This window comes from Salvelinus fontinalis, chromosome 33, assembly GCF_029448725.1.
Source record: "Salvelinus fontinalis isolate EN_2023a chromosome 33, ASM2944872v1, whole genome shotgun sequence".
Classification (NCBI taxonomy): Eukaryota; Metazoa; Chordata; class Actinopteri; order Salmoniformes; family Salmonidae; genus Salvelinus; species Salvelinus fontinalis.
In genome coordinates, this window is record NC_074697.1 from 29145070 (window position 1) to 29160785 (window position 15716).

At 40.6% G+C, this 15716-nt stretch overlaps 2 protein-coding genes across 13 annotated transcripts in view; one reads left to right on the forward strand and one right to left on the reverse strand.

The window, feature by feature from the left end:
- The window catches only part of LOC129831962 (dixin-A-like), a 27352-nt gene extending 17952 nt beyond the window's left edge, over positions 1-9400 (reverse strand). For 2 of the 12 annotated variants that reach the window (XM_055895635.1, XM_055895634.1), the window contains exons 1-2: positions 8783-9395; positions 260-417 (exon numbers count right to left, since the gene is read on the reverse strand). In XM_055895635.1, the coding sequence (XP_055751610.1) occupies positions 260-417; positions 8783-8805 (181 nt within the window). In that variant the 5' untranslated portion in view covers positions 8806-9395. Of the gene's footprint in view, positions 1-259; positions 418-8782 lie in introns of all 12 variants that reach the window. The other 10 variants (XM_055895632.1, XM_055895633.1, XM_055895638.1 and 7 more) reach the window with 8 other exon arrangements.
- A 2408-nt stretch (positions 9401-11808) lies between these two features.
- nkapd1 (NKAP domain containing 1) lies at positions 11809-15538 on the forward strand. The gene is made up of 6 exons (XM_055895652.1): positions 11809-11892; positions 12334-12410; positions 12497-12591; positions 13361-13513; positions 13623-13676; positions 13804-15538. The coding sequence occupies exons 2-6, from the start codon at positions 12342-12344 to the stop codon at positions 14183-14185; spliced, it is 753 nt and encodes a 250-aa protein (XP_055751627.1). The 5' UTR covers positions 11809-11892; positions 12334-12341; the 3' UTR covers positions 14186-15538.
- The last annotated feature ends 178 nt before the right edge of the window (positions 15539-15716 follow it).

A 15716-nucleotide genomic window follows, 5' to 3' on the forward strand; every position in this document is an offset into this window, starting at 1 on the left:
GGACAGATAGATGGATAGATGGACAGACAGATGGATAGATGGACAGACAGACAGACAGACAGACAGACAGACAGACAGACAGACAGACAGACAGACAGACAGACAGAGGGATGGATGGATGGATAGACAGGAGGACAGACAGACAGATGGATAGATGGACAGAGACAGAAACAGACCGGGCATGATAAAACATCCTTTTTGTAGCAGATTAATCAAATGGAAACAGATCTCAGCACGAGAAAATGGATGTGCAGCCAACCTGTATCAGATTTCCTTTCCGTCAACTCTGATTTGTCATCCCCAGGCTCGGCGTGGTCTTCAGATTGAGCTGAGATAAATGCTTCTTTAGGAGTGTCTGTGGACTGAGCGATGATGTACTCTTCTTTGGGGGAGTGTGCAGGGCTGGCTGAACTGAGGCTGCAACAGATGGTGGGAAAAGACAGGAATAAGGAATGAGTTTGTTTGCTGCTGAGCCAAATAAAAAGAAACAGTAAATAAATATAAAAGGAAGACATTATTCTTCTTGAAATTACATATACTGTACATAAATGCCATCTGGACTGAGCAATATTTCAACTGAATGATACACTGTGAACATACACTTCCTCCGTATTTATTTGGACAGTGAAGCTAAAACTTAAACATTTGATATCAAATCCAAAATGATGGAATATAGAGCCAAATTAAACGTTTTAGCTTCACTGTCCAAATAAATATGGAGGGAGTGAAAGTTAACACAGAGATGGACTTTGTTTGTTCATTCATTCATTCAACTTGATTGACACAAACATAAGTGACTGTTTGTATAAAGTTTTACTTAAATTAGAATACACTTTACAGGCAACAGCAGACACATGGGACACATTGAGTCAAACAACTTTCAAAAAGTAAAATAGGGGCAGGATTTAGAAACATGCTGTTTTAGTTTTTTTGGGATGAACACATTCTTAGGATCGTTTTTTTCTTCAGGAGACATCAGTTCAAAACTAACAATGATTTCAATGTCTCTGAGAGGAAGATTTCCTCTTTCAGCATGTATTGAGTCTGTTATATACTGAGTCTGTTAGGTACTGGGTCTGTTAGGTACTGAGTCTGTTATGTACTGAGTTTGTTAGGTACTGGGTCTGTTATATAGTCAGTCTGTTAGGTACTGGGTCTGTTATATAGTCAGTCTGTTATGTACTGAGTTTGTTAGGTACTGGGTCTGTTAGGTACTGAGTCTGTTATGTACTGAGTTTGTTAGGTACTGGGTCTGTTATATAGTCAGTCTGTTAGGTACTGGGTCTGTTATATAGTCAGTCTGTTATGTACTGAGTTTGTTAGGTACTGGGTCTGTTATATAGTCAGTCTGTTAGGTACTGGGTCTGTTATGTACTGAGTTTGTTATATAGTCAGTCTATTAGGTACTGGGTCTGTTATGTACTGAGTTTGTTAGGTACTGGGTCTGTTATATAGTCATTCTGTTAGGTACTGGGTCTGTTATGTACTGAGTTTGTTAGGTACTGGGTCTGTTATATAGTCAGTCTGTTAGGTACTGGGTCTGTTATGTACTGAGTTTGTTATATAGTCAGTCTGTTAGGTACTGGGTCTGTTAGGTACTGAATCTGTTAGGTACTGGGTCTGTTATATAGTCAATATGTTAGGTACTGGGTCTGTTATGTACTGAGTCTGTTACGTACTGGGTCTGTTATGTAGTCAGTCTGTTAGGTACTGGGTCTGTTATGTAGTCAGTCTGTATGTTATGATGAGGTCTAGGCCTCTTGTCATGTTCCCTCTTCTGTGTTTTTTAGAAATGGGATCCAGCCATGTGTACTATGACCCCAGGCATTGGATATGGCTCTCAGATGGGGGATTCCATGATCCGTTTCTTAGTATCTGTGGGAAAACAACCATGCTTCTGTCTGTGTTATTAAGTCATTTGCCAGACAAGGGATAAACTACACCACTATTCAGGGCAGTATTTCTGTTTAATGTATTTGAAATATATATTTCAATTACTTTTTAGCGTATTTTGTCATTTGTATTTCACTGGCCTGAACTACAGTCCGATCTATTTTATAACAAGATACTTTAGAGAGCATGATTTATTTTGTTTTTTTGCCTACTTGAAATGTATTTTTTGTATTTTGATAGACTTATGTATTTCATATTTTATTTTTATAAATTGTTGGGGGTATTTTATGACAAGATACATTTTGATGTATCTTTACCCATTATACAGCCATTCACATTTTTGTTCAAATATTATGGTCTCATTCGGGGGTTAATAATAATACCTAACCTGCTTTGCAAGTGTTCATTTTTACCCTTCACATTAGCATTTTGGTCATTTAGCTTCTATAGCAACTTACAGTCAGTGCATTCAACTAATGTAGAAATAGGTAAACAAGCACATTAGCACAGTGATACCAAGTAAAACCCTTTTTTTTACCGTTACTGAAAATGTTGTTGAGGTTAAGGGGGTACTTGCAAATGTATTTTGTATTTTGAAAATTCAAGATACAATACTTGTATTTTAAATCAATGCTTTGCAAAAGTATTATGTATTTTATTTTAATACATTGGTCTTCATGGTATTCTGTAATTGTATTTAATAATTGTAATTTGTCATTTTTGCCCATCTCTGCCACTATTCAACAGAAGACCCTTGACATGTTGAAAAGGGGAGAGAGACTATGTTTGAACCTTTCTGCCAGATTGGTGGATGATGATGGATTGCATTTATGTAACCATATGTTACTTGGTGTGAAGAGGAATGTTGACATGAGTAATTAGACTCACATTACAGCCTGTGTGTGAGATTAATGTCTGGTTTAATGTAGTGTTAGGATAGCATCTGTCTTTTTGCATTTAAAAAAAAAATCATTGAATGACTGAATATGAGGGCTGCGACTGTATAACTGCCGTGGCTTGATCTGTCCCTTTTGCAATACCATGTAAATAGATTGACTTGGGGTTGCTATAGGGAAAGAATCCATACTACACATTGTTTTTACTTTCCACATTCCATGATAAAAGAGAAATGCGGAGACTTAGATTTTTCACTTGAAAATGTATGTAAAAAAAGAAGAAGAAAAGATTGTCAAATTAAACAAACCGTACAACTATGTTTGTTAGTGTTAGTGAATGGATAAAGGGTAGATAAACGTCAATTCCATGGTAACAGAGTGATCCTGAGGTAACAGAGTGATGTTCAGTGGAAATTGTTAAAAGTAGTCCATGTGCATATAGTTATATGGTTTGTTTAACTTTCACTGGTTTTTATTTGACATACATTTTAAAGTGAAAAATCTGAGTCTCAGCATCACTCTGTTACCATGGAATTGACGTTTATCTACCCTTTATCCATTCACTAACACTGTGAACAGAGGGAGATTAATGGAGGTTAATTGGGCCACAGGAGGGTCTGTATGTGCTCTCTTACTGTGCCTCAGCTGTAAATGATTAATACTGTATGTGGAGGCAGGTACCATATAATGCTTGCTAAGATTGATATGTAATTGAGTTGGTAGGGATGTATAGTAGATACACTATGATGACATGAATAGAATTGTGAGAATTAGGTTATATACAGTGCATTCGGGAAAGTATTCAGACCCCTTGACTTTTTCCACATTTTGTAACGTTACAGCCTTATTCTAAAATTGATTAAATTGTTTTTTCCCTCATCAATCTACACACAATACCCCATAATGCAAAGCAAAAACAGGTTTTTAGAAACATTTACAGAAGTATTCAGACCCTTTACTCAGTACTTTGTTGAAGCATATTTGGCAGCAATTACAGCCTCGAGTCTTCTTGGGTATGACACTACGAGCTTGGTACACCTGTATTTTTTGCAGATCCTCTCAAGCTCTGTCGGGTTGGATGGGGAGAGTTGCTGCACAGCTATTTTCAGGTCTCTACAGAGATGTTCGATTGGGTTCAAGTCCGGGCTCTGACTGGGCCACTCAAGGACATTCAGAGACTCCTGAGTTGTCTTGGCTGTGTGCTTAGGGTCGTTGTCCAGTTGGAAGGTGAACCTCGCCCCAGTCAAAGGTCCTGAGAGCTCTGGAGCAGGTTTTCATCAAGGATCTCTCTGTACTTTGCTCCGTTCGTCTTTCCCTCAATCCTGACTAGTATCCCAGTCCCTGCTGCTGAAAAACATCCCCACAGCAAGATGCTGCCACCACCATACTTCACCGTAGGGATGGTATTTATTTTATTTAACCTTTATTTATCTAGGCAAGTCAGTTAAGAGCAAATTCTTATTCCAAATGACGGCCTAGCAAAAGGAAAAAGGCATCCTCAGGGACTTGGCTGGGATTAAAATGTAAAATAAAATACAAATATAGGACAAAACACACATCACAACAAGAGAGACACCACAACACTACATAAAGAGAGACCTAAGACAACAACATTGCATGGCAGCAACACAGCATGGTAGCATCACAACATGACAACAACATGGTAGCAACACAACATGGCAGCAGCACAACATGGTAGCAACACAACATGGCAGCAGCACAACATGGCAGCAGCACAACATGGCAGCAGCACAACATGGTAGCAGCACAGACATGGTACAAACATTATTGGGCACAGACAACAGCACAACGGGCAAGAATGTAGAGACAACAATACATCACGCGAAGCAGCCAAAACTGTCAGTAATGTGTCCATGATTGAGTCTTTGAATGATGAGACGGATATAAAACTGTTCAATTTGAGTGTTTGTTGGGGCTCGTTCCAGTCGCTAGCTGCAGCGAACTGAAAGAGGAGCGACCCAGGGTGAACTAGTGCTTTGGGGACGTTTAACAGAATGTGACTGGCAGGACGGGTGTTGTATGTGGAGGATGAGGGCTGCAGTAGGTATCTCAGATAGGGGGGAGTAAGGCCTAAGAGGGTTTTATAAATAAGCATCAACCAGTGGGTCTTGCGACGGGTATACAGAGATGACCAGTTTACAGAGGAGTATAGAGTGCCGTGATGTGTCCTATGAGGAGCATTGTTGGCAAATCTGATGGCCGAATGGTAACATCTAGGTATTGGCCAGGTGATAAGCGGTACCTGGTTTCCTCCAGACGTGACGATTGGCATTCAGCCAAAGAGTTCAATCTTGGTTTCATCAGAGCATAGAATCTTGTTTCTCATGTTCTGAGAGTCCTTTAGGTGCCTTTTAGCAAACTCCAAGTGGGCTGTCATGTGCCTTTTACTGAGGAGTGGCTTCCGTCTGGCCACTCTACCATAGAGGCCTGATTGGTGGAGTGCTGCAGGGATGGTTGTCCTTCTGGGAGGTTTCTCCCATCCCCACAGAGGAACTGTGGACCTCTTTAAGAGTGACCATCGGGTTCTTGTTTACCTCTCTGACCAAGGCCCTTCTCCCCCAATTGCTCAGTTTGGCAGGGCGGCCAGCTCTAGGAAGAGTCTTGGTGGTTCCAAACTTCTTCCATTTAAGAATGTTGGAGGCCACTGTGTTCTTGGGGACCTTCAATGCTGCAGACATTTGGTACCCTTCCCCAGATCTGTGCCTCGACACAATCCTGTCTCTGAGCTCTACGGACAATTCCTTCGGTCTCATGGCATGGTTCTTGCTCTGACATGCACTGTCAACTGTGGGACCTTATATAGATAGGTGTGTGCCTTACCAAATCATGTCCAATCCATTGAATTAACCACAGGTGGACTCTAATCAAGTTGTATAATCATCTCAAAGATGATCAATGGAAACAGGATGCACCTGAGCTCAATTTTGAGTCTCATAGCAAAGCCTCTGAATACTTATGTGAAAAAGGTATTTCTGTTTTTATTTGTTTTATTTTCTTGCTAACATTTCTAAAACCCTGTGTTCGCTTTGTCATTGTGAGATATTGTGTGTAGATTGATGAGGAAAATGTTTTACTTAATCCATTTTAGAATAAGGCTGTAATGTAAAATTTTTGGGAAACATGAAGGGGTCTGAATACTTTCCGAATGCACTGTACCATCATACTCAGGAAGTTTGGGACATTTTCTGTCATAAGGGGCCTACTTTGATGATTCTACTGAGCTGCTGAGAAACAGGGACAGCAGGTCACAGTGGTCTGGTCACCATCTTATCTGATTCTACTGAAGTAATTATCCCTAAATACTCCACTGCAACTCATTTCAAATAATCTTGGAATAAGAACTGCAGGCAAAGACGTATGAAGTACATGCCAACTAATGTTCTGTATAAATCACTCTTATCGTGGCACCGCCCTTCCTTTGACCTGGGTGCAATTTGTTATAGCTACATGTGGTAATTTCTGTGGATTTCCCTTAGAAGATGTAACCTGCTGATCAGTTGAGACAACTGAAACAACAACATACAGTAGAGATACCAAAATTAGCCACTGAGATTAGCAAGAGATGAGCTTCACTTCAGCATATCTGGTCTTTGCATGTCTTTTGTAATCCCTTTATACAGCTGAAGTCGGAAGTTTACATACACTTAGGTTGGAGTCATTACAACTCATTTTTTAAACAATCCACACATTTCTTGTTAACAAACTATAGATTTGAAAAGTCGGTTAGGACATCTACTTTGTGTATGACACAAGTAATTTTTCCAACAATTGTTGACAGAGAGATTATTTCCCTTATAATTCACTGTATCACAATTCCAGTGTGTCAGAAGTTTACACACACTAAGTTGACTGTGCCTTTAAACAGCTTGGAAAATTCCAGAAAATTATGTCATGGCTTTAGAAGCTTCTGATAGGCTAATTGACATCATTTGAGTCAATTGGAGGTGTACCTGTTGATGTATTTCAAGGCCTACCTTCAAACTCAGTGCCTCTTTGCTTACCATCATGGGAAAATCTAAAGAAATCAGCCAAGACCTCAGAAAACAATGTAGAACTCCACAAGTCTGGTTCATCCTTGGGAGCAATTTCCAAATGCCTGAAGGTACCACGTTCATCTGTACAAACAATAGTACGCAAGTATAAACACCATGGGACCACTCAGCCGTCATACCGCTCAGGAAGGAGACGCATTCTGTCTCGTAAAGATGAACGTACTTTAGTGTGAAAAGTACAAATCAATCCCAGAACAACAGCAAAGGACCTTGTGAAGATGCTGGAGGAAACAGGTACAAAAGTATCTATATCCACAGTAAAACGAGTCCTATATCAACATGACCTGAAAGGCCGCTCAGCAAGGAAGAAACCACTGCTCCAAAATCGCCATAAAAAAGACAGACTACAGTTTGCAACTGCACATTTGGAAAAATATCATACTTTTTTTGAGAAATGTCCTCTGGTCTGATGAGACAAAAATAGCACTGTTTGGCCATAATGACCATTGTTGTGTTTGGAGGAAAAAGGGGGATTCTTGCAAGCCGAAGAACACCATCCCAACCGTGAAGCACGGGGGTGGCAGCATCATGTTGTGGGGGTGCTTTGCTGCAGGAGGGACTGGTGCACTTCACAAAATAGATGGCATCATGAGTCAGGAAAAGTATGTGGATATATTTAAGCAACATCACAAGACATCAGTCAGGAAGTTAAAGTTATGGGTCATCCAAATGGACAATGACCCCAAGCATACTTCCAAAGTTGTGGCAAAATGGCTTAAGGACAACAAAGTCAAGGTATTGGAGTGGACATCACAAAGCCCTGACCTCAGTCCCATAGGAAATGTGTGGGCAGAACTGAAAAAGCATGTGGGAGCAAGGAGGCCTACAAACCTGACTCAGTTACACCAGCTCTGTCAGGACGAATGGGCAATTTAAAGGCAATGCTACCAGATACTAATTGAGTGTATGTAAACTTCTGACCCACTGGCAATGTGATGAAAGAAATAAAAGCTGAAAGAAATAATTCTCTCTACTATTATTCTGACGTTTCACATTCTTCAAATAAAGTGGTGATCCTAACTGACCTAAGACAGGGAATTTTTACTAGGAATAAATGTCAGGAATTGTGAAAAACTGAGTTTAAATGTATTTGGCTAAGGTGTATGTGAACTTCCGACTTCAACTGTATAAAATATAGTAAATCCTCTTGAAATAATACATGTTTTTACCTCATATCTGTCTTCAATTTAACTGAATTTCTTTATCTTTTCAATGTTATCTCTGAAAGAGGATCACATGTACACATTCAAGACCTGTGGCCTAGTTTTACAGTATAATGTAATTTGTTTGTTTACTGTCAATTTATTTTGGGTTAGAAATTAAACCTCCACTATGGTGGGCAAATATTAAACAGAAATTATCCTAATCTCTGGAACTAAATGCTATATAACACTAAAACACAATATGAGATTGGACATGCTCATATACAGTGTGATGCTAATTAGTCTGATCAAAGTAAATCTGAGATGTGAGCCAATCTGCAAATGGAAATCACAGCAATGCCAAACACTGTAGTTAGCTGTTGCTATGCAATGTCACACATCCAGCTCACATAGACTTACAGACAAACACCTACACGGACGCACAGTACCCATACCAGAGAAACACACGCCCACACCTACATTCAGACAAAAGCCGACAGCCCAGCCCTAAAATGATGTGAACTACTCAATTTCTACAAGGTATCACACTATAATTAGTTTCTCCAACACATGTAATAGAAATCTATATTGTATGAACATAAAATAATATTGATTAGACAAAGAAATTACATCTTTGCTACCGTTAAGGTAGCAACATGTAAAGACAATGAACAAACACTGCATTTCTATAACCACTGATTGTAACAATGAGAGGGAGAGAGACAGTGCTATGTAAATAAAGAGATATTGCAAATAATTTGTCAAATCCAACTCTTACCATTTCATCTGTTTGGCTCCCATGCTGGTTTGTTGCACTCTTAACCTCCCATTCAGCCTCTGCCCTGCATGTGGGTGATGATGCCCTAGTCAGTCAGAAACATAGCCCCAAAACAGACCCAGCAGCAGGGGTGGGAGCAGCACTGCCAACACTAAACCAGCGGACTGAGCCTCCACGTCGCACACACTAATGTGTTCAATCTGCAATAACAGCTAACAGTGTGTTCAAACCTTCTCCAGCATATTCCTTACATACAGCTAGAAATCCTAACCAACAGCCCTGGACTCTTCTCTAAATCTCTCCCTGGAAGAACCCAATGGAAATCCTGTCTCAATCCCCCCAGCCCGTGGCAGAAGGGAGAGGATTGGTGTTCAGGCTCACCAGCGGCTGCCTAGTTTTTCAGAACACACTCCCCCTGTGGCTGAGCTCACCAGCTCCCATTCACAAACACAATGTTTGTGTTCCTTCGAGAGGAGAATTCCTGCAGCTCTCCTCCTCATATATTTTCTCCCTTGCTTTCTCTCTCCCTCAGCCTATATCTCCCTCCCTCCCTCCTCACAGTCTTTCTCGTGTTCAGCCGCACAGGCTTTTTTCTCTGTCCCTTGTTCTTTCAGTGAGCAGCACGGCTGTCAGACATAGCTCTCTCTGAGTGTTTACCCTCCCCCTCCCACTCTCTCTTTCTTACCTCCCCCTCCCACACTCTTCCCCTCTCACTAGAGGAGGAGGGGGCATGTATGTTCTGCTAGCTGAAATGGGGCATATCTCCTTTACATTGGTCTGCTAAGCTACAGTATATTCTAGGCGAACACTGTGTGGTATGTGGTTTCCAACTGAGCCATTTTTGTCTGACACAAAATCACAGGTTTGTATGGAGCCACGTCAAACAAGTTGAAGCATGTGTGAGTAATGATATATTATCTCAGTCAATAACTTGAACAACCAGATCGAGGACACTGGGCCATATAATGCTTAAGCATTGATAATAATAGTATTTTAAAGCTGTAATGATAGCACGTCACATCAACTCTATGATTTGAATAAATAAGCATATGTTTTCTATTAGATCAAATACTTACAACCTGAGTTTAAAGACATTTCTTTTATGTCTGGATTTTTGGATTGGAGATAGATAGGGCACTTGCACAGCACAGTATTATCAGCCTGACCAAAACTGTGGGAAACTAGGATCATATTGGTTTGAATAAGGGAGGCAATGAAGACAAAAGGCTTTGTGTGACATGGAATGCTAATGATACGTATTTACTCTTTTGGGCCCTAGCAGCAGCAGGCAGAGTACAGCGGAAAGAGATTGAGTTGTTCTTGTAACAAAAACTAAGTATCATATTTTCTACATGCCTTGTAAACAACAGGTGTAGACTAACAGTGAAATGCTTACTTATGCGTCCTTTTCCAACAATGCAGAGTTAAGATAAAGATAAAAAATTAAATACAAAATGTAAATATTGACAAGAGGAATAAATACACAGTCAATAATGAAAAATAACATGGTTATATACAGGGAGTACCAGTACCAAATACATATATATTTTATCCCTACATATATACTGTATATACTATATACTGTCTATTGTCTATCCTGTTACTTGGGAACAGGATAGACAATAGACAGTAGCAGAAGCATATGTGGTGAGTGTGAAAGTGTGTGAGTGTGTGTGTGTTTGTGGCAACAGTAGGCATAAGGTGTGCATATTATGTGTGTCTGGGCATATGCAGTGGTGAGTGTGTGTGTGTGTGTGTGTGTGTGTGTGTGTGTGTGTGTGTGTGTGTGTGTGTGTGTGTGTGTGTGTGTGTGTGTGTGTGTGTGTGTGTGTGTGTGTGTGTGTGTGTGTGTGTGTGTGTGTGTGTGTGTGTGTGTGTGTGTGTGTGTGTGTGTGTGTGTGTGTGTGTGTGTGTGTGTGTGTGTTGGGATATCAGTGTAAGTATGTGTGAGTGTGTGGGTAGAGTCCAGTATGTGTGCATAGAGTCAGTGCAAGAAAGTTAGTGCAGAAAAGGGGCAATGCAGGTAGTCCGGGTAGCCATTTGATTAGCTATTTAGCAGTCTTGTTAAGCAGTCTTATGGCTTGGGGGTAGAAGCTGTTCAGGGTCCTGTTGGTTCCAGGCTTGGTGCACTGGTACTGCTTGCCATACGATAGCAGAGAGAACAGTCTATGGCTGAGGTGGCTGGAACTTTTGACACTTTTTGGGGTTATCGTCTGACACCGCCTGGTATAGAGGTCCTGAATCGCAGGGAGCTCGGCCCGAGTGATCTTTTTGAGGATCTGAGGGCCCATGCTAAATCTTTTTAGCCTTCTGAGGGAGAAGAGGCGCATCCCTTGACAAAACTGGCTGTTGTTGTTATATAACCCATACCTTGCTACCACCCTAAGCATCAGTTAACAATAAACAGTTTCTCAAACACAGCTCATTGCTATCTGTTTTATATTGTGTACATAACAGTATGAAAAGTGTATCACACTTCTATATACAACAGTAGTACAACAGTTCACAATGCAAAAGATTGAGGACATTCTCTCAATGCTGCTTAGCGCCTACACTGAAAAGTTACTGATGTGTTGTTGTGTGTCACACACTCAAAAGTTACTGATGGGCCTTCTGTGTCGTTGTGTGTCAAACCATCTGTGCTCATTAGGAAGTATGTTATTGTTAGAAATACAGTCAATCATAATAGGCTACATAACCTACTCCAGGAAATCATTGCATCTTATTCAGGTGATATCAGCCCTAAAGACCTAGGTCTGATTAATAGAGTGGATTGTGGCTAGTGAGATACCATGTAGCTTGGCCTTTTAGAGCCATTTCACTAGAATTACCAAGTAAGAACAACTGGCTCACAGAGTGAATTTGTGCAGTTTTTCAATCACCACATCCAACCGCCTCTTGGGGCAGGCACTCAACCAATTTTTCACTTGGAAACCAATGATTGACAGACACATGGCCAATCAGCGTCCAAATTGCCCTGTGACGTAACAAGCCCCACATATGCGGGATTATGCAGCAGGATATTACGCATGTGGTTCATCCGCTACACGCCACAGACAGGGAAGTCAGCTGTTTGTGTGGTTATAATCGTAAACGGTAAAGATCGAACGGTAATTCTGGTTAATACATATTAAATCAAGTTTAGAATTAGCGATATAAGATTCATATCTTGAGTTTATTTATTATCTAGCAAAGCTCTTGTTGATAAAAGTACCCGTTAGTTAACGTTTGCCAGTTGTAGCTAGGTTGTTGTGATAGTAGGAAGTACGCAAAATACACACTTACAGTTGTAGACAGCTGGTTAGCAACACGTTTAGCTAGCTAACTGACTTGTCACGGACTGTTTTTTGTGCAACCCAATACAATTGAATGCAGCGCTGGTGTATACAAATACACCCGCCTTGCTAAAAGCACCTGGCTAGCTAGCTAGCATCCACAACTTCTCCAATGCACCTGTCCTGACCTGTTTGCAGTGTGATCCCAGCATGTTGCTGCCAATGTAATTCACAGTGTTGTGTGTACAGTACTTTATACTTTTTCTCTACTTGAAGGTGTCATCATGTCCAGGGTGCCGATGGGAAAGGTGTTGCTGCGAAATGTTATTCGTCACACAGATGCCCACAACAAGGTGTGAGTGGGGGAGTTAACTAATCTGTATGTGTGGCTTTGCACTCACTTGTGTACTCTCCTGATGATAGATGTTGTCTGTTTCAGATCCAAGAGGAGTCAGAAATGTGGAAGTTGAGGTGGATGGAGAAGGGTCCGTCCACCAGCCACAAACCGATGCCACCATCTTCAAATCCATCCAGGTCCGCTAACTGTTCCAGCATTGAAGTAGTGTAGCCTTAGGTAGACTGATACATCAGCCGGTGATGGCAAGCTAACACTATGTACCGTCTGAGACTTATTTGGAGAATGTAAAAACATGTAAACACGTGCACGAGCTCGGCTAATATGCATGCATATGCTTCAGGTGATAGAAGTCTGAACGCACTTAAGTTACTATCGCTTTAACAAGTTGGTTTAATAATACTTACCTGTGGATATAGGTTATTGTCTCAGATTTTAGCTGAGGACCAACCACCCAGACAACCGGTAGAATAAGTTAAAATGTCATTTTATTCAGCATTCTGGCTTGCAGAGTTCCAGAGAGGAGCCTTTCCAAAAATTACATTTTCTCAGACAGTACATAGCATTAGTGTTAGCCTGATACATCAGCAGGTGATGGCTAGCTATTTTAGGCTGCATCCTGATTCACCACCCTTTTCCCAAAGTGTGCACTTGTACACTTTCAGTCCTGGATTTCAAAGCATTGTATTTGTGTAAATATTGGTTGGAGGCAGTTTCCACTATTGTTAGATCCATGACGGGAAGTGTGCAAGTGTACATTTTGAGAGTTAGATCCATGACGGGAAGTGTGCAAGTGTACATTTTGAGAGTTAGATCCATGACGGGAAGTGTGCAAGTGTACATTTTGAGAGTAGGGTGGAGAATCAGGATGCAGCCTTATAATAGTTTATAAGTGTGTTATATGGAACAGGTTGATAGACATCAGAATTAGACTTCACTATTACTCAGGAGTCACATGCACTGTGATCGTGTGGAGGATGGGTCTGTAGATAGACTGGGAGACCGGCTGCGGAGAAGAGAACACAGCTCTGGCCAGGACGAGAGGGAGGCACGCTACTGGACCAAGGAACTCTATGACTTCGAAGCCAATGATCCAGACAGGTGCATACCTTTTCTATCTACAACTCTGTAGTAATATAGCCTCATGAGTTTGAGTTGACAAACAATGACATGCTATGAAAGGTGGATCTCATGCATGTTTCTTCTACAGATGGGGACACAGCGGTTTTAAGGAGCTATACCCAGAGGAGTTTAAAAGTGACTGGTATGACATGAACTGCATTAACATGAAATACCATGTCTCATAACAGTAGTAGCTGTAGTAAAGATCTCACTATTTGCTTCGATACAAGAAATGTTGCATTGTTATAATGCCTGATTTGTCTTTTCAGGGAAAGAGACTGTGGTGATGATCAGAATGGGCATTGCAGAAAGAAAAATACTAAGTCCAGACTTAAAACAGCCAAATCAAAACATCTGAAGAAGTCGTCCAAGAAGAAGAAGAAGAAGAAGAAGAAGAAGAAAGAGGAAAAGAGGACAGGTGAGTCAGATGGTGAGTCCAGCAGCGACAGTGTCAAACAGAAGAGGAAAAGCAGCAAGAGCAAACATAAGAGGAAAAAGAGTGAGAGAGAGGAGGAGAGCAGCTCAGAGGAGAGAGGGAGAAGGAGGAAACGACAGATGGACTCCCACAGAGACTCAGGACCAGAGTCACACAAGAAGAGGAAAAACTGGAAAGCAGGAGAGGACAAATCAGAGGACAGTTCTGAGGATTGAACCTTTTCCATTGGCAGCCAGTAACCTGTAACTTCATACTGCTCCCTTTCAGTTGCCTGTCTCAAAGCTTTCACAGTTACACCCCACTTCCACTTGAGTCCAATGTTTCCCACTAGATTTCTTGTGAACACGGCCATCACCATAGCTAGATATGTTTGCGATTTATCCAATGACAAAAGAACTGAGGAATTGGCTAAAGTACAAATACAACTTTTGAACAGACCTATTGGCAGGGGAAAGCATATTGTTCTTCGCTTTACACCTTTCCTCTGCAATACTCTTTTGTGTTTTTCTTCTTTCTGTGTACTGCTGAGCACAAACCTGTGTTCTCCTCCCCTTGGGCATTCTTCACAGTAATACCTCACCTGTTACTGGTTCTGCTCCGGCTGCAGTGCTCAGGTAGTGAGCTGACACTGCACAAATATGGACTCAGAAAAGCCACCTCATGACAAACTGACTGTAGAGCCATGTCTCATAGTTAGTGTCCAGGCTTTACTTTAGCTGTTATATTATGGAAAATTGTAATTTTATGCAGATTTCCCAACCAATTATGACAATCTCTTCTGCTTTTTTTATTCAGTATTTATTTTTTGAAAACTTTTGTAATTTATGGTGGTCAGGATTTCATGGAATGTCAGGACAACATTGAAAATAAAATGCATATTTGTTTGTAAAAATGTACTCTGGTTATCACACCACACATTTAGACATATCACATACATCCCATGTATTGTTTTGAATACAGGATATCTACATGACTATCATTCACTATTCTCAGTAGGCCTATAGCCGTTCTATTCCATGAACATGAGCATGTATTTTACTCTTCATGCATCCAATTCTACATTAAATATTGCTTTCATATGGCCCTTTGGTTGAATCCTATCCTTCATGTGTACAATTTACAATAGAACATTGTGTTAATGGTGTACGGTTTCCCTCTAGTGTTCAGTTTCTACAGTACTCACTGTAGATGCAATGTGCAAAAAAATGGAATAGATTAACACTGAATGAGAATTTCTACATTTCTATATTAACTCCTTTAATAAGAGACCTGCTGAAAAAGGTGCTATTGTCTAAACCATGTTTGAGTTTCATTCAACGTAGAGAGCAGGCCACAGCTAGAAAGTATCTTTTCAATTTCATTCCTTTCTAGTCATCACTCTGTACAAGGTTCATTTATTATTTAGTGAAAGGGCTAGAAGGCCTACAGTATCTACTATCCTAATGTTATCTATGGTCTGTTGTCTTCACCTGGTGGCTCAATCAGTGTAGTACACCCTGAGGATTTAATTACTCATGGCTTCTTTTGACAATAACATCAGAATAAAGAATTTATTTGCGACAAAACAATACTTTTTCCCGACCTGATGTTTGTATACTTTGAAAACAGCTTCCTTTGTGACCATTGAAGTCTCCCACATATGTTTGTCTCAACAGGCACAAGATATATCTTAATATATGATGAGATATGCCTTAATGCATATAGGCCTTCCCACTGATCCATGTGCAAGCAGCTTTCATGACATTG

Bases quoted from the DNA above. Each gene is read 5' to 3' on its own strand.
- nkapd1 (XM_055895652.1), top strand. From the start codon at position 12,342: ATGTCCAGGGTGCCGATGGGAAAGGTGTTGCTGCGAAATGTTATTCGT. The intron at 12,411-12,496 runs GTGTGAGTGGGG...TGTCTGTTTCAG, and splicing joins ACACAGATGCCCACAACAAG to ATCCAAGAGGAGTCAGAAAT. The intron at 13,677-13,803 runs GTATGACATGAA...TTGTCTTTTCAG, and splicing joins GAGGAGTTTAAAAGTGACTG to GGAAAGAGACTGTGGTGATG.